We start from the raw sequence: 18,367 nt of genomic DNA, 5'->3' as shown, positions 1-18,367 counted from the left end.
GATGAAGTGTTAAAGGTACTGCCTTGATATTATGAATCCAAGGTCTTCCGAGTAGCGCGTTGTATCTCATATCACCTTCGATTACATGGAACTTCATTTCCTGGATATTTCCGACCACGTTTACTAGTAAAATATTTCCCCTTTGGCGATTTCACTCACCATGTTAAAGCCTTTGAGTACTCGAGTTACGAGCACGATCTGATCTTGGAGGCCGAGTTGCTCTACGACCCTTGATCGAATAATATTTGTCGAGCTACCTAGATCAACTAACACATGTTTAACTTGAATTTTATTCATAAGGATATATATTACCAGTGCATCGTTGTCAGGATGTTCAATCCTTTCTGCATCCTCATCATTGAAAGATAAGGTATCTTCTGGTAAGAGGTCCCGGGTACGTTTTTCCCTTGTGATTGTAACTTTGGTGCGTTTAAATATCGGGCCCTGAGGAATATCAACCCCACCAACGATCATATGAATCACGTGTTGTGGTTCCTCCTGCTCGTTTTTCCTGTTTGCATCTCTATCTCTGAAATGATTTTTAGCTCGGTCACTCAAGAACTCTCGAAGATGAACTTCATTAAATAAACGAGCTACCTCCTCCCTTAATTGCCTGCAGTCTTCGGTTTTGTGATCATGGGTTCTATGGTATTTGCATATCTGATTAGGGTTTCTTTGAGCTGGATCAGACTGTATAGGTCTGGGCCACCTAGTGTCTTTGATTCGTCCAATGGCCGATAAAATTCTCGATGCATTGACGCTGAAGTTATATTCCAATAACCATGGCGCTTCCTTGGGCTCGACATGTTTATCGAAGCCACTCTTACTCATGAGCCCTTGGGAGTTTTGTCCTCGATTATTCCTTCGATCATTCCGAACTGGATTATGTCCTGCTCCATTATTTCTACGATCAGCACTGTAAGGGTAGTACCGGTCTCTATTTGATCGGGTCTCTCTATCAATATCCCTTTGAATTCTACCTTCGGATCTATTTAGATAAGCAGAACCGAAAGGAGCTCCTAACTGATCATCCTCGACTCTGATCTTAGACTAGTAGTGATTATGCACATCGGCCTAAGTCACAGCTTGAAATTCAATCAAACTCTGCTTTAGTTGTCGCAACTCTATCGAACTTCGCTCATTCAAACCTTGAGTGAAAGCTTGGACAGCCCAATCATTGGTGACCTGTGGTAGGTCCATGTTCTATCTGGAACCGAGATACGAATTCCTTTAGCATTTCATTGTCCCTTTGTCTCACTTTGAAGAGGTCTGATTTCCTAGTTGGGACCTTTATTGCTCCGACGTGTGCCTTTACGAATGAATCAGCAAGCATGGCGAAGGAATCGATGGAATTGGGTGGAAAATTTTGGTACCATATCATCGCCCCTTTCTATAAAGTTTCTCCAAATTTTTTCAACATAACATATTTGATTTCATCATCTTCTAAGTCATTTCCTTTTATTGCGCTTGTATAAGAAGTTACGTGCTCATTAGGATCAGTGGTTCCATTGAACTTGAGAATTTCTGGCATGCGAAACTTTTTCGGAATGGGCTTCGGAGCCGTACTTGGTGGGAAAGGCTTCTGTACGAACTTCTTCGAATCTAAACCCTTTAGAATTGGGGGTGCCCCCGGTATCTAATCAACCCGTGAGTTGTATGTTTCTACCTTTTTATCATTAGCCTTAATTTTCTTTTTTCCTGATTTGATCCATTTAGTGAGTTCCTCGAGCATCTTCATGATGGCGAGGTCAGTTCCCGATCCGTTATCGTTTGACTTTTCCGGTATAGGCTCGACCCTGATAACTTCCTGTGATGCATCGAGTTCGATTCTGCTTGGTGCTCGATTCTGATCTTGGAGCTGCACTATCACAGCTTGCTGAGTCTGCAATATTTCAAATATCATTCGAAGGCTAATCTCGCATTCTTTACCATTTTGTGCATTCTAGTCAGCTGCCTAGGTGTCTCTGCAGACTCTATTTTCAAGGTCGACGGCTAAATTCCCATAAATTGCAACACGAGAACTCACATCGACTGGATCTACGGCCTGTGGTTCATCAGGATTGGTTGGAGGTACTCCGTTTCCCTGGGCGACTTTATGTTCGTTCTCGCCATGAAAACCAAGGCCGGTATTTGTGTGACTGGGCATAGCTTGAGAGTTCGACATTTTGATCCCTGAAATCAAAGACACTTACGAGAACAAGTGTAAAAGCAGTGTGTGTTATGAGGATTAATACTAGGCAACCACTATTATCCTTAGCCCCATGGTGGGTGCCAAACTATTTATCCTAAAATTGAATAATAATTAAACTTATAAAGTGGTTTTAAGGACATGTAATTTCACCTAATACCAATCAATAAACATAAAAATAAGTGATGGCAATTGACAATAATATAAAGCAAACCAGCGTTTGGACAGAACCCTCGAGCTTGAATACTCTCGAGCTAGTTATGCTAGAATAGTTAAAGTGCAGTAAGTTGGTAAACTAGAGAATGTAAATTAAAGAGAGAATATTGTATTGCTTTGATCTGTGTGAATATAAGGTGATTACAAAGTGATCAGAATCCTCTTTATGTAGTAGAGAAATGCTATATATGGTACAATTCTAATTACGGAAGTAAATCCCATGATTGGCATAAATAATCGCCCATGATTTGATTTGTTTCGGAATTTTCGCCGTGATCTTCGATCGATTATGGATATCTCACCTTTCCGTTATTGCGCTTCGTTCGAAGTCATATTTGGTCTCGATTGTTGTTGGCCTCGACCTCGACGAGCACCTCGATTCTCGAGCTTGATACTTTATCTTCGTGCCCTGGCCTGATCCATTACGAAGCGGACCCTTGACATAATTCTCTGGTCTCGATTAAATGGCAAAATCGGGTAAGCCCTATGTTAACGGGACACAGGCTTATCTATATCACCACAGTCAACTACTACAAGAAAGGAAAATTTATCTAAGATTTACCAGGAAACGAAAAGCTTCTAACTATATAATAAGTAAAGGTTCTTCAGTACGACGAAGGGCAGAATTGTAATTACATAATAATTCAATTGTAAATTTCACTGACGTTTTACCTCTTTTAGCTTTACAGGTGTCAATTGTAGCTAGACCCATGTTATATTAGGCTTCTTCTTTTCAATGTTGCAAGCAGCTCCCTGTTTTTCATTCCTCCTTTTCCTCCATTTCTTCTTCATCCATTTTCTCCGTTTCGGTTATCTTGGGTGAGTTTGTTCTTATCTGTAATTAAATTCATTTCTGCTGAGTTTTCTTTTTATTTTATTTTTTTGGTCTCTTTTCTTGGTCTCTCTTTATTATTTTACATGTTTTTCTTTTGGCTTCTCTTCTTCATCTAAAAATTATTGATTTTTTTCCTCTCATGTTCTTCATTTACTTTGAATTCCAGTACCAACTCTTATCAAATGACGGCATCCCCTAAAAGGCCTTGACGTCAAGGAAATTTTGATATAGGTGCAGTGGGGTATTACTTTGGAGATTTTACTGGATTCGATGAAGCTATTCTCAGAATTTTTGTGAGTTTGGTTTATTTGTTAATGATTCTTCACATGCATGTGGTATTTTTGTAAATCGCAAAAAGAAGCAGTGGTATTTAGCAGAACTCATTTTGAAGAACACTATCCTGTAGTAGGCATGAATATACAAAGCAAAATAAGTCATTGATGTTTTATACTTCAATACCACACAAGAGGGGGAGGGTGATTTGTGTGGCGTCCAATTTTTTGCTTAACCTGATTATAGATAGACCTGGTTCTTCTATGTGTTCCAACTACTACTGTTGCAGAATAATAAGTACAAAATTAAAGAACACAAAGATTTTACGTGGAAAATACCTGGCTCAAAAGGTGAAAAAACCACGACCTACTTTCCAGTAGGATTTTCCCAAATTCTTCACTAAAATTACTGAGCCAAAAATTGCATTTACAAAAACTCTTTTGTAAACCTAGGACTACCTCTAATCCCATTCTAGCACACAACCTCAACTGTTGCGACAACTTCAAGTTAACTCTAACTTGAAAACTCTGAGTACCTAATACAGTTGCTTCTAGATAAAGCCGAAAGGTACAATATGAAAACACCTACAATAATTGAACTAGAAATAAAAGAAAGACATATAAAACTCTTTATGGAGCTGGTTCTTCAACCTGGTTCATGTAGTTTTAGGTTTGCACGCTTGAATCACACACAAATTTCTTACAAAATTGCCTGGTTCCTTTCTTGCAACCTGGTTCCTATTTTGCTCTCAATTCACGTTTAACTTCTACTTATGTGCATTACCTATAAAAGAGAACAACACTGATATTTATAGAGTTAGTAAATAGAGATTGACTAGAATTCTGATGTTACTCTTCCTTGGTGGAAGAGTTCTAGTTGATCTCAACCTCTAACTCCATCCTTCTCTTAAACCGTGTTCTCTTTGAGTAAGAAGTCCTTCTCCTTATCCAATATGCAACCTTTTCAGTCATGACCAGGAGATATTACTTCTTTCAAGTTAAGTTCATCTCTTTTAGGTGCATCTCACATGCTTAAGTCTATCCATATCTGTGCTCCACTAGGATGGACCTGGTTCATATCTGAGTTCCTTTGACACTCTTCAAAACTAACCTTTACTTGGGCAAACAAATTCCCCCTTTTTAATGATGACAAACTCTGTGCTTTTCATACACTTAGGCCTTGCCAGAACCCAGCTCAACATCAATACAAAGTTAGAAATTTTTACTTATAACTTATCATCAAGGACCAAGTTCATTAGGTTATAAACATCACTATTCAGAATGTAAAACACAATATATTTTCCCCTTTTTGGCATCATCGAAAAGTTGCATAAACACAGTGTGATTCCCAGATTTTAAACGTTACTCATGGACATTGGGGCAACTGCATATGCATTCATGGATTAATCATCAGTAATCAATCTACACATATTCAAATTATCAAGGAAAGATAAACAATCAACAAGATCAAAAGCAACAAACTTCATTGATAGAGAATATGATTTTACCACAATCCACAAAAAGAAACAAAAATAGTTAAAACATGAGCAAACAAGAAACATCCCTATTCTGGGCCACTGAAAGGTCTAGACAAGGTTTAGGAAATGAAGGCTAAGGAAATTAAGGCTTGAAAAAACTGGATGGTTGGGTTTTTTCTTGGAGAAGGTGCATCATATCTTGAAAAATACCATCATTCTTTTCCTTTTCCTTTGTGAGCTCAGTTCTGAGAGCATCTCTCTTAGATTCAACCTCTGCCAAACAAGTCTTCAGCCTAGCTATCTTAGCATCATTTGCCCCACTCTCCTGCAATAGAGCTTTGACCTTGCTATTGGTAGGTGTCTTTTTAGATGAAACAGATTCATTAGGAATGGCATTGACCTCATAATCACAAGCAATCAGAGTATTGATTCCAAAATGGTCTTTGCTTGTGGTCATCTCCCACTTCTTCAGTGGCACCTTACAACAAGCAAGAACAATAGTGAGAATAAAACTATAAGGAGTGGCATGGGCCTTGGAGCCATTGATAACCCTATCAAGTAGCTTAATCATAAATTCAGGCCAGTTGATCTGCCGCCTACTTTCAAGACACTCCATCAAAACCAAATCTATGCAGTTAGCAATGTGTCTTCTTTCCTGCCTAAGCAGCTAACACTTGTTGACAAATTCAAACACGATTTTGTGGCATGGCTTCATTTCACTCTTATACACAACCTTGGCCTTATTCACTTCTGTGACATCACAGAACTTCCTAGTAATGGCAAGGGCAGTAGGAAGAGAGTCTAGACTCGGCCATTTTTGCCTTGTATAGTCATCATACCCTTCAGAAGGAATGTCAAGGATTTCACCCAGCCTTTTTGCATCAAAAGACACTTGAACCCCTTTCACCTGGATGATAACTCTGCCATCCTTGACATGTGTTTTGGCCATGAACTCAATAATCTCATTTCTCGCCATCGTGCCATCCAACTAAAGGACCATGTCCTTCGATCCCTGAACAGCTAGAGTATCAACCAGTCAAACCATCTATGGTTCCTCTAAATCCTTCAAAAGTTTACCCTTTAAGATGGTTCATTTGCTAAACTTGGCCATCTTATTTTGTTCATTGTCTGATTCACCCTCTTCTTCACCACTCCAATCTTCTTTCTCAGTAATCTTAACTTGATTGGCTTTCACAGCAGACCTTGTTCTTTTAGCCAAAGAAGAGGCTTCAACAGTCTTGGAAATAGATGAGGACTTCTTTGAAGAAGTCTTGGTCTTCTTGGCCTTAAGGGTCTGCAACTCCGCAGTCACATGTTCACCCTGATGGACTGGGTCCATCTCATCCACATCAACAGCCTTAAAAGGCTCTTCCACCTTAGTTTTCCCTTTGTCCATTTGTTTCTTCTTACTTTCTTCCATAGATTTTTGCAACTCATCTTCACTCTACTTAAACTTACTTCTTGTGGCCCTTCCTTTTGGTAGAGGAATATCAGTATTTGTTGGAGAAGCAACCTTCCTCTTCTTGGTGGTTCTTGTAGTGCTCGGAGGTTTTGGTTGGGGAGTTCTCCTTTTCTTGGGGTTATAGATGGCACCAACCTTCTTTAGAAGATCTGCTAGGGTTTCCTCAATAGATAAACCAGGTTCATTTGTATGTGTACTGAGATTAACTAGTCCTTCAGCAGCCTCCCCTAAACCACTTCCCTCTATTTTCTTGCTACTCTCTACCACCTTTTATGGCTCAACTCCACAGATAGCCAGTTTAACCATTTCAGAGGTGGGTGAAGAATCAACCACTTCTTTCCCTTTTACCCTCACATTACTGTGCACACCCTCACTCTTTTTTTATTTTTACCTCCTCTCTTTCTTGACTCAGGAGTTTACACATCCACAACAGACCCAATCAAAACAAAATAATTCTCCAGATTTTCAGCTACATTAAAAATTACCTCAGTAGGGGTATTTTGCACAGAAGTGACCTGCTCCGAATCAGAAGATCTAGTTCCTTCCCTATCACTCACAAACTTGAAAGAATCATCAGAATTTTTAGAATCTTGGGCTTGACTAGCCTTTAATTTTGCGTTTAGTTTCTTTGAAAGCGCACCTGCAGCCACAGTTTTACGAGCAAGCATCTTCACTTGTCTTCTCCTAGGTTAGGGGTTGTGCTGGGTTGAGGAGTAGTGGAGGAATCAAATGGGGTAGGTGGTGGAGGTGTGCCAGGGTTATGTCATTTTCATTAATTCTGGGAGAAATTTTTTATTAGTGTTTTGGAAGATAAAAGAGTATAGAACATAATTTTTTTTGATGGTTTTGAGAATTATGGGATTGGCCGTGATGATGATGATGGATTTTAAAGGGAGAGGGTTAATTAATGTCGAACGATAGGTTTTTGTAGTCAATTAGAAGTCCAATCACTCTGAAATTTCAGGTTGAACAGGCAGTTAATCTTCCCTAGAATCTAGGTATTTTAATACAGTGAGGAGTCTAATTGAAATAGAACTGGTTCAAGCTCAAAATGATAGGTTTTAGAAGTTTTTGAACATAGGTAGGACTCTGCTCATGAATTAAATATTAATATTTCTAATTGTGGAGAGTGTAGAAAACATACCTCGTTATTTAGATGAACCAGGTTCTTCACTAAGAATCCTCTTAATCATGCCCAATATAGAAGAAATATTGTTATAGATCAGTGAGTCATATCAACACATGGAACAGGAGTATACTATTTACAGTATGAGACTAAGCAACGATTAATCTAGATATTTACACAAGTTCCAGAATTCCTAACCAATTCTTTTTCATTGTGCATTCTGAACTGGTTGCATTAGGTGATCATAATCATTAGTAGTTCTAACCTTTTCATTTCAAAGCTTTCTCTACTCAGTGCTTTTGTAAAGATGTCAGCAATCTGTTTATCCGTGGCACAAAATTCTATAGTGATCAGTCCTTTCTCATAGTTGTCCCTCAAAAATGGTGTCTAACATCTATGTGCTTAGTTCTCTTATGATGAATCGGGTTCTTAGTCATACTAATAGCACTAGTGTTATCACAGAAAAAAGGGATGCAACGAACTTCAATACCAAAATCCATCAACTGTTGTTTGATCCACAACAATTGAGCACAATAGGATGCAGCAACAATATACTCAGCTTCAGCAGTAAATAAGGCCACTGAATTTTGCTTTTAGTAACCCATGACACAAGACATGAACCAAGAAAGTGTGCCATACCTTCTTCATATCCACAAGAAAACCTGCATAGTCAGCATCATCATATCCCACTAGGTTAAAGTTACTACCTTTTGGATACCAAAGGCAAATGTCAGTAGTGCCTTTCAAGTATCTCAATAGTCTCTTGACAACAGTCAAGTGGAATTCCTTTGGATTTGTTTGAAATTGAGCACAAAGCCATACACTAAAAATAATGTCAGGTCTGCTAGCAGTATGATACAAAAGTGAACCAATCATACCCCTATACAACTTCTGATCAATAGATGAGCTAGGTTCATCTATGTCCAATTTTGTGACTGTTGCAATAGGAGTGTCTATTTCCTTTGATTCTTCCATTTTAAACTTCTTAATCAACTCTTTTACATATTTTTGCCGATGGATCATGGTTCCCTTTGAGTTTTGTTTAATTTGTATGCCTAAGAAGAAATTAAGCTCACCTATCATACTCATTTCAAATTCACTCCCCATAATTTTAGCAAATTCCTTACTTAGTTTTTCAGTGGTTGCCCTAAAAATTATGTCATCAACATATCTTTGTACTACAAGAAGATCCTTACCTTTTTCCCTAAAGAATAGAGTGCTGCCAATTTTATCTCTCTTGTAGCCATGTTCAAGCAGGAATGTAGATAGTCATTCATACCATGCTCTGGGAGCCTGCTTGAGTCCATAGAGTGCCTTGTCGAATTTGTATACATGATCCGGACACTCCTTGCTTTCAAACACTGGAGGTTGTTTGACAAACACTTCTTCCTTTAAGTATCCATTTAGAAAGGTACTCTTGACATCCATCTAGTGAAAAGTAAATTCCATGTATGCAGCAAAGGCTATGAGGAGTCTTATTGCTTCCAACCTTGCAACTGGAGCAAAGGACTCATCATATTCTATGCCCTTCTCTTGGCTATAACCTTGAACCACCAACCTTGCCTTGTTCCTTGTAACAATTTGATAGCTTATATGAGTCCACCAAACTATAGAGTACCTGGTCCTCGATAAGACTATTACGTAGAATGCAATAAAGACTGAATGTAAAGAAGGCAAGAGATTTTCTACGTGGAAAAATCCCACATAAGGGGATAAAAAAAACCACGACCTACTCTTGTAGGCTTTTAACTCTACTAACTTGTAATCTACCTATTACAAGCCACTTTGCAAACACCATATTGCAAAGACTTCAAACTAACTTCTGATGCAACCACCACAAGCCACTCTATAACTCTCCTAGTTACAGAGGGTTTAACTTATGACTATTCCTAGTCACAACATAAACTCTAAAGTTTACGAATTTGGTTTGTTCCTAAGACAACGCTTCTAAGAAAGCAAACTAGGAATTACAATGTAGACTAATTAACAAGATTACAACTCAACTATGGATGTACATAAGATTCGTTTAAAAACTGATCCTTAGTGGAGTTGTCTTCTTGTTCTTGACACTCCAGTGACTTCAATGCCGGATGAATGCTTCTTCTTCTTGAGAGAATATCACTAAATGCACAAGTGATGGTATGTCTTGCACCAGGTTGTTTTATCACAAAAGATATCACAATGGATAGTGATGTTAACTCTTGGTGTACTTCTTTCCAGTGAGAAGTGACTGTTGCACTGTCTACACAGCCACTTCTGGGCAGTTGCGTTCCAGCTGGATAGTGGACTTTGTACTTCTGTCAGGACACACCAACGGATCAGGTCCTAGGTGTGGTTCTCTTATGTAACAATTACCAGATGGTCACTTTCTTCTACTACTTCAAGTTGTGCACTTGACTTGTGCTTCTGTCAGAGAACTCTAAGGGAGCAGGTCCTTGTTGTGTTCCTCATTATATTGATTTCATACAATCACTGTCTTGTTTGTGTCAGAGAACCCTAAGGGACCAGGACACCAGGTCCCTGTTGTGTTCCTCCCTGCGGCCGTTCGTCCATTTGCGGACAAGTTAATATGAAATATATCTTGTGGAACAGATTTTCTATCTGGTTCTTCACAACAAGTTTGTTACATCATCAAAATATAAGAAGCATAAGGCTAAGACATTGAAAACCCATCAATTTCCCCTTTTTGATGATGACAAACTTAGGCATGGAAAACATTTGTTTGGATCAGAATTAACCAGATGAGATACCAGTTCCCCCTTAATCTTAGATCTCCCCCCTTGTAATTTTTAGTTCCTACTCAATCTCAAACATATATATCACAGGATTTTTAGTTCCCCCTTACCCCCTCAACAACATTCGCTTCTTTTCCCCCTTTTGGCATCATTAAAAAGAATGAGTGTGTCGAAGAGCACAAGCAGGTAATAAGCATAAAGAAGTCTAACACAGCTAGCTCATGCCACATATGTGCACACAACATAACACAAAAGAGAAGCCAGAGGAGCACAGTATTGTACAAACAACGAAAAGGGGGCTATTTTATTAATGTTTACATTGGATTGAGCAAGACAAGAGCAGTAATGGTTAAGTTCAACATGCCATCACAAAAACAAGTAAACGCAAGTAAAACAGCAGCCACAGGAAGTTGGAGCAAAAATAGCTTGACACTAGGGAGGATCCTAGGGAACACTAAAAGAAGGAGGCTTGGAGGAAGAGACAACAATGGTTTTGAGAACCAAGTCCAGTCTAGCATTTGCAGCTAGTTGTTCTTCAAGTAGTTGAGACCTAAGTCTCTCGTTTTCCTTTCTCAGTCAGGTAACCTCCTCATGTACAAAATTAGGTCCCTTAGCTGCTTGGCTAAGCTGAGTTTCCAGTATGGAATTCGATCCCTCAGCCTTCTTATTTCCTCAAAGGCTACATTTTGAGCATTTATCAGCTGAGAAATGGTAGAGATGCTTCCACCAACTTTTTCTATACATTTACATTCTTCTAGAGTGGTCTTTGAGAAGGTTTGCTTACGTGTACCCACTCTAGGATTTCCCAAGGGAACCTTATAGAATCTGAGCACTTGAGTGAGGAGAAAGCCATAAGGTAACCCATGATTGTCACCCTTAAAATTTGGCACCTTCTGCATATGATCTATCATGATTGCTGGCAAATTGATTGGTACAAACTCATCAAGCACTTCCATCAGGACCAAATCTAATTTTGTAGAAATAGAACGTCTCTCTGGGTGGGGTAAGAGTACTTTATTAACCAGTTCAAAGAGAAGCTGGTACTCAAGAAGCAATACCTTCTTATGGACCTGTTTCCCCTGTTGAATTGCTTACTCTTTCATGATGGCTCTCCAATAGTTTATTCCACAGACATCCTTAACTGAGGACACACCTTCACACGGAATTCTGAGAAATTTTCCCAATATTAAAGCGTCGAGCACGATATCAACTCCATTTACAAGCGCATAGATGTGATCCCCCTCAACAGTGAAGAGACATGCGTAGAAGGTTTTCACTGTATCTTCGTACACTAGAGGCATGCTCCCTTCAAACAGGTGTTCCCATTGTTGAAATTCCACAATCTCCAGAATTTGTCTTATGCCTTCCATCTTCGAAATTGCTGGATCAAATGTTCGGCCCCACAACACTTTTTGAGTTCTTAATCTCTGCTACCACAGAATACCATCATAGGTCAAGGACCTTGTTGAACCAGGTTCCTTAACGGTTTCCCCTTTTTGTTTTCTAGTCCCTTCGACAGACCTTCCTTTCTAGCTTGTTGCCCCCACAGTATTGTCCTCAGACACGGCTAGCTCAGTTTTACTCCGTTTAGACTTGTTGTTGTACTTCACGGATGACCCTTTTTGTTCCTCAACAGTTTCTTTAATCGTCATAGACTGTTGCACTAAGGAACCAGGTTCCCTAGAAGCATCTTTGTCTATCTGGTTTACTGACACACTCTTGATAAAATCCTTTGGATCCATTTTCCTCTTTTTCCTTGTCTTGACACTCCTCTTACTTTTCTGCAATGAGGATTCAAAATTCTCTTGTTGTAGTGACCTGGTGATGGGTGATTTGGAGAAAGACTCTAAGAGCTTGGAATGAACAGGAGGTGCAGGAGTGAGTTTGCATGGAAATAAATCAGGTTCATCAGAAGGCTTTTTTGAGAATATCTCATGAGCCAAGGACTCGAGGAGTGTCGTGGTTCTTACATCTCCTAGGAATGGAATGCCTTCCCCTTGATACTCAAAAGAGAGATATGTTCCTTCATTCATCAGACTCTTAGAAGATATAGCCATAATGTTATGAGATGTTTCCTTTTCTGGTGACTCCTTGAGAGTTACTGAGTCCAACATGGAGGAGTTCAGGAACTGGTCAGGATCATCCTCTAGGGCTTCTGATACTCGAAGAGTAAAACCTCCTATGTGGTCTTTGATGAGATCGTAGGATTGACTAGACATAGGATTCTCAAAATAGTGGTAAACAGGGTTTATCAAACATGGAACTGTAGGGGTGGAGGAGGAACCAGAAGTGTGTAAGGTGGTAGACGACGTGAAATAATGATGCTCTAGGAATGATTTCAAGGATAATAAAGAAGTGGGAGCAGTGTTAATGGTGAGGGAATGAGAAGATTGTTCGATCACCATTAGATGAGTACTTAGTAGACGAGTAGAGAGAGAAAAAGAGAGATGTGAAGAGGATCCTAGATATACACGGGAGATGAAGCTTCATGACTTGCTGAGAGAGAGAAAGAAAGTTTTAATGGAAGAAGAACTAATGATGAGTAGAGAGTGAAACAGGTTCTGAATAGTTCTGAAAACGACGGTAGGTTTGTGGGGAAGTGTTACCGTGCAGAGGGTATGAAAGGATTTGATGGACAAGACATGACACACAGACATTGAAAAATCAGATGATGTGGCAGCTGAATTACAAAATATTTATATGTTTTTTTGTGTAGAAAGGGCATGCAAAATTAAGCACATTACTACTAACCTGAGATACAGGATCCTGATGCCAGAGAAATCTTTTGAACAAGGTTTTAGCAGCTCCCCTCTTGCAGTTCATAACTGTACCTGTAGCTTCTATGATCATCATGTGTGTTTACCTACAATGGTATTGATGTGAATTAGGCTTGGTCAGAAAACACTTTAGCTACCTTTACCTGACGGTGTCTTACACAGCCAACAGATGGAGGATCAGGTTCTTCATTAGATTTTTGTGACCGCGTCTTCATTTTGATTTATCCAAAATATTCTCTACTTGAGGCTTTGATGCAAATATCTGGAGTTTGGTTTTTTGTTCTACAATGCTTTCCACCGATCAATCCCTTTCTTTATATTGACCCTCATAAGAGGATCTCACCCTTCGATGTGTTTGCAATTTCTCTCTGGTTGTTAATGAGGTCTTTTTGTTTTGCTTCCTTGTCTCCAGAAGATGAGGCATGAATCATGACAGGTGCACTTTGGTTTTCCAATTTGAGACAGAAGTTGGTTGAAGAGAGAGATATGGAGGTTAATTTAATTTTCCCACACTTTGTGTTCTGCTGCTTGTGTAGTACCATGAGTTGCATCTTTACTTCTTCCTTCAGCTTAAGTGGTAGCAAGTGATGTACCAGGTTCTTTGTGAGACATAAAGGATGATGTTGCGTTGTCTTTCGCCAGTCTCCTTCCTTTTGCTCACTTTATCATCCTCCTTATTTGAAGTCTCAGATATTTCCCAGAGACAGGATTGGTTCATCTTATTGATCCTCACAGTTTCTTATTTGGAAAGGGAGAGTGTCTTGTTGAATACCCCATGAGCATCTCCTGCCATTTAGTGCTTCCTTTGTTGGAGACCTTGTGGCCTTATTTTGTGGGTCGTTCCCCAGAAGGATTCCATCACTCGTCTTTTTGCATTGAGCTTCCCGAGCTGATCCTTCCTATTGTCAGGAACAAGGCATTTTCTTCCAATTGGCAGTTCCTGGTGAGTTTTGATTTAGGAGGGACCTGGTTCGACACCTATTCTCAAGGTAGAGAGCAGTATTCATTCCTTTTGCCCAGAATTTCTTGGCGATTCCATAGGCGATGAGCACTATCCATGCAGCATTTTTCAGCTCTGTTCTTTCTTTCAGCTACGCCATTTTGCTATGGAGTCCTTGGTGTTGAGAAATTGTGCGTGATCACTTCTCCTCCTCCTTCATCATTTTTGTGAGCTCATGTCCAGGTGACACTTGAGTTTGGCAGATCCCGGACCAGGTCCGACTGAGTTAGTTTGTTCGGAGGTGAGAAATTTGTATATACTACTCCTTCATCCCATGGTTGTGACTTCACTCATCTCATACCGCCAGCTTGTGGAGAATGATGATTAGCAGGAGTGATTGTTTTTGTTTCCTTTGTTCACTGATACTACTTGTCTAGTTATCAGATTGATGACTGCACTTTTTAGGTCATTCACATAGTGCTCGTTCCCACTTAAGTGCCAAAAGGAACCTTTCTGCCTTTTCATTCACTGAGAATGTACCCTTTACTTTCTTCTCAAAGACACATTCCCTTCCTGCAGGGCTTTTAGTGAGAAGAAATTCATGATGTTCTTCAGCTGCATGTTTTGAGCATCTTCTGTCTGTAGTCCATCGCAGTCCGCTCCCTCTCACTGCTCCTTGCTCATGCACATCAAGGGTTAGATTTAGGAACCCAAACTAGTTTGGGTCCCTTATTACTATAAAAGGAATGAATGAGGGATTTCCTAGTCCACGCAGGCAACATCCGCTTTTTGCGAGTGGTACCTGGTCCTTTGCTAGTAGTCACTTTATCAGTAAATGCTTTGTTCTTTTGAGCAGACTGAACCCTGGCCTGGCAATTTTCTTTAAAATGCCCATTGTTTCCACAAGGTACATAGCCAGTTATCAGGTACAGTGACATACTTGATGTGTGGGTTGTAGAGAGTTTTCTCCCTTTGGAACCCGATGCCCTGCTTGTTCCCAATATTATTGAGATACATGGCAGTGAAAACATCTGAGGACCAGGTCCACTTCAGGGATTTCTCAAGATCATTTCTTACTTTCTCCAACTCAGTTTGGAGTTGCTGATTCCTATCGAGTTCACTATAGAGACTGTTTTTAATAATAGTTAACTCCTCTTCGAGCATGATGTACGACTCACTGGCTACTTCCTTCCCTTTCCCAAGATTTACATTCTTATGTTCTCTATTGGGTACCTCAATGGTTTCCCCTAGATCAATGCATATCACTAGTAGGTCATCCCTTTCCTCTTCAGTAGATGCAATTTTTCTTCTAAAGTGTGTTTTTCATTGCTAAGACCTTGTATTGTTTCTTTTAGATCAACAACTACTACCATCAGATCGTCTCTCTCATTTTCCACACTAGTTATTCTCTCATTCAGGGCCTATGGTCTCATTTAAGTCCATTACACAGACCACTAGATCATCTCTAGATTGTTCGGCCTCAATTACAAGGCTATAATAGGCATCAATTAGAACATTAGATAAAGACCTTAGCTTCTTAGAAAAATAGGATTTCAGATTTCTCTGAACATCCCTGAAGTTTACCTCATCTTCATCATCATCATCATCTGACTGTGCTATCAGCGCAAATAGTGAATCGTACTTTGTTGCTTCAATTTCCACTGCCATCATGGAACTGTTTTCTACATCTGATTCCCTTTCGGATTCACTTGAGGAGTCACCTCAAGCAGCAAGAGCCTGCTTAACGATATTGTCTACAGTACTTTTCGATTGAATTTTTTATCTGAAACCAGGTTCCTTTTTCCTACTTTGTCAGGATTTTGCTTGTATTGCTCCTGTTTCGCGAGTAGGCAGTCTTTGATGAAATGCCCTGACCTTTCACATAATGGGACAGAGATCATTGTTCCTTGTTTTACTTGAACGGCCCCACTTTGGTATGCCACCATTTCTTCGAACCATTTTTTGAAATCTCTTAGTAAGATAGGCCATGTCACTATCTTCATCACTTTAATCACTGCTTTCAGCCTTTAGCACCAGGTTCTTTTCCTTCTTAGGCTCTCTTCTTTCACTGTCTTTCTTTCTTTTCATCTCTTATGTTTTCAGATTACCAATCAACTCATCCATGGTCAGAGTCTGTGGATCTTTAGCTTCAGTGATGGCATTTACCTTACTTTCCCAAGACCCAGATAGAACACTGAGAATTTTCCTTACAAGCTTATTTCTGGGAATGACATCTCCAAGTGAGTGAAGCTCATTTATGATGGAGGTGAATTTGGTGTGCATATTTTGTATGGACGCATCATCCTTCATCCTGAAGAGCTCATATTCAGTGGTGAGCATATCAATCTTGGATTGTTTGACCTGAGTGGTTCCTTCGTGTGCGGTTTGTAAAGCTTCCCATATTTCTTTGGCAGTATCACAAGCTGATACTCTGTTGTACTCATCAGGTCCTATACCACACATTAAGATTTTCTTGGCACGATAGTTCTTTTCTATAACTTTTCTGTCAATGTCGATGTACTCTCTTCTCCCTTTGGGCACCAATGGTCCTGTTTCTTCAAGTTTCTTCATGGGAACATGTGGACCATCACAAATGATTTCCCACAGCTCTGAATCTTCTGCTATCATGAAATCATGCATCCAGGTCTTCCACTATCCGTAGTATTGACCATTGAATCTGGGAGGTCTATAGGTTGATTGTCCTTCTTCAAAGTTTGGTAGAGCAGCCATTGAAGATCTTTCCTAGGTGTTAGCCTGATAGGAGAGACCCACTCTGATACCAATTGATATCTTATATGAATCCACCAAACTATAGAGTACCTGGTCCTCTATGAGACTAATACGTAGAATGCAGTAAAGACTGAATGTAAAGAAGGCAAGAGATTTTCTACGTGGAAAAATCCTACACAAGGGGATCAAAAAAACTGTGACCTACTCTTGTAGGCTTTTAACTCTACAAACTTGTAATCTACCTATTACAATCCACTTTGCAAACACCCTATTGCAAAGATTTCAAACTAACTTGTGATGCAACCACCGCAAGCCACTCTATAACTCTCCTAGTTACAGAGGATTTAACTTATGACTATTCCTAGTCATACAATAAACTCTAAAATTTACGAATTTGGTTTGTTCCTAAGACAACGCTTCTAAGAAAGCAAACTAGGAATTACAATATAGACCAATTAACAAGATTACAACTCAACTATGGATGTATATAAGACTCGTTTAGAAACTGATCCTTAGTGGAGTTGTCTTCTTATTCTTGACACACCAGTGACTTCAATGTCGAATGAATGCTTCTTCTTCTTGAGAGAATATCACTAAATGCACAAGTGATGGTGTGTCTTGCACCAGGTTATTTTATCACAAAAGATATCACAATGGATAGTGATGTCAACTCTTAGTGTACTTCTTCCCAGTGAGAAGTGACTGTTGCACTGTCTGCACAGCCACTTTTGGGCAGTTGTGTTCCAACTGGATAGTGGACTTTGTACTTCTGTTAGTACACACCAACGGATCAGGTCCTAGGTGTGGTCCTCTTCTATAACAATGGCCAGATGGTCACTTTTTTCTACTACATTCCAGCTGTGCACTTGACTTGTACTTCTGTCAGAGAACTCTAAGGGAGCAGGTCCTTGTTGTGTTCCTCTTTATATTGATTACGTACAACCACTGTCTTGTTTGTGTCGGAGAACCTTAAAGGACGAGGACACCAGGTCCCTGTTGTGTTCCTCCCTACGGTCGTTCGTCCATTTGCTGACAAGTTCATATGAAATGTATCCAGTAGAACAGATTCTCTATCTGGTTCTTCACAACAAGTTTGTTAGATCATCAAAACATAAGAAGCATAAGGCTAAGACATTGAAAAACTATCACAGTTCCATCTTCATCAAGTTTATTTCTGAAGACCCATTTAGTGTCAATTACGGATCTGTCCTTGGGTCTTGGAACCAGATTCCAAACTTGACTCCTTTCAAACTGATTGAGTTCATCTTGCATTGCATTTACCCAGTTTGCATCCTGCAAAGCCTCAACAACATTTTTAGGTTCAATAAGAGATACGAAAGCGTCAAAAGCACAAAGATTCTTTAACTGAGATCTAGTTTTAATTCTAGAAGTTAGATCAGTAATTATGTTCTCAATAGGATGAGAGCTTTGATACTTGTAAGGTTTCACAACCAACTAGTTTCTGTTTGGTGTTTCTCCTATGTTTTGTTGCTGAGGAACATGCTCATGAACAGGTTCTATTTGGGAATTAGATTCAGTTCTTCTTTGTTAAGTTCCCCTTGTCAGGTTGCCCTGGATGGAAGAACCTAATCCATCACTTGTTCCTTC

General features: G+C 39.6%; 1 protein-coding gene across 1 annotated transcript; it reads right to left on the bottom strand.

The window, feature by feature from the left end:
• Nucleotides 1-15,751: 15,751 nt before the first annotated feature.
• Nucleotides 15,752-16,669, bottom strand: LOC138873247 (uncharacterized). Its single transcript, XM_070151694.1, has 2 exons — nt 16,241-16,669; nt 15,752-15,766 (listed from the first exon to the last, which is right to left on the bottom strand). Exons 1-2 carry the CDS (start codon nt 16,667-16,669, stop codon nt 15,752-15,754), a joined length of 444 nt encoding a protein of 147 aa, XP_070007795.1.
• Nucleotides 16,670-18,367: the final 1,698 nt, after the last annotated feature.

This window comes from Nicotiana sylvestris, chromosome 7, assembly GCF_000393655.2.
Source record: "Nicotiana sylvestris chromosome 7, ASM39365v2, whole genome shotgun sequence".
Taxonomy (NCBI): domain Eukaryota; kingdom Viridiplantae; phylum Streptophyta; class Magnoliopsida; order Solanales; family Solanaceae; genus Nicotiana; species Nicotiana sylvestris.
Note: the sequence above shows the minus strand (reverse complement) of the source record. Positions and strands in the feature narration are given on the sequence as shown.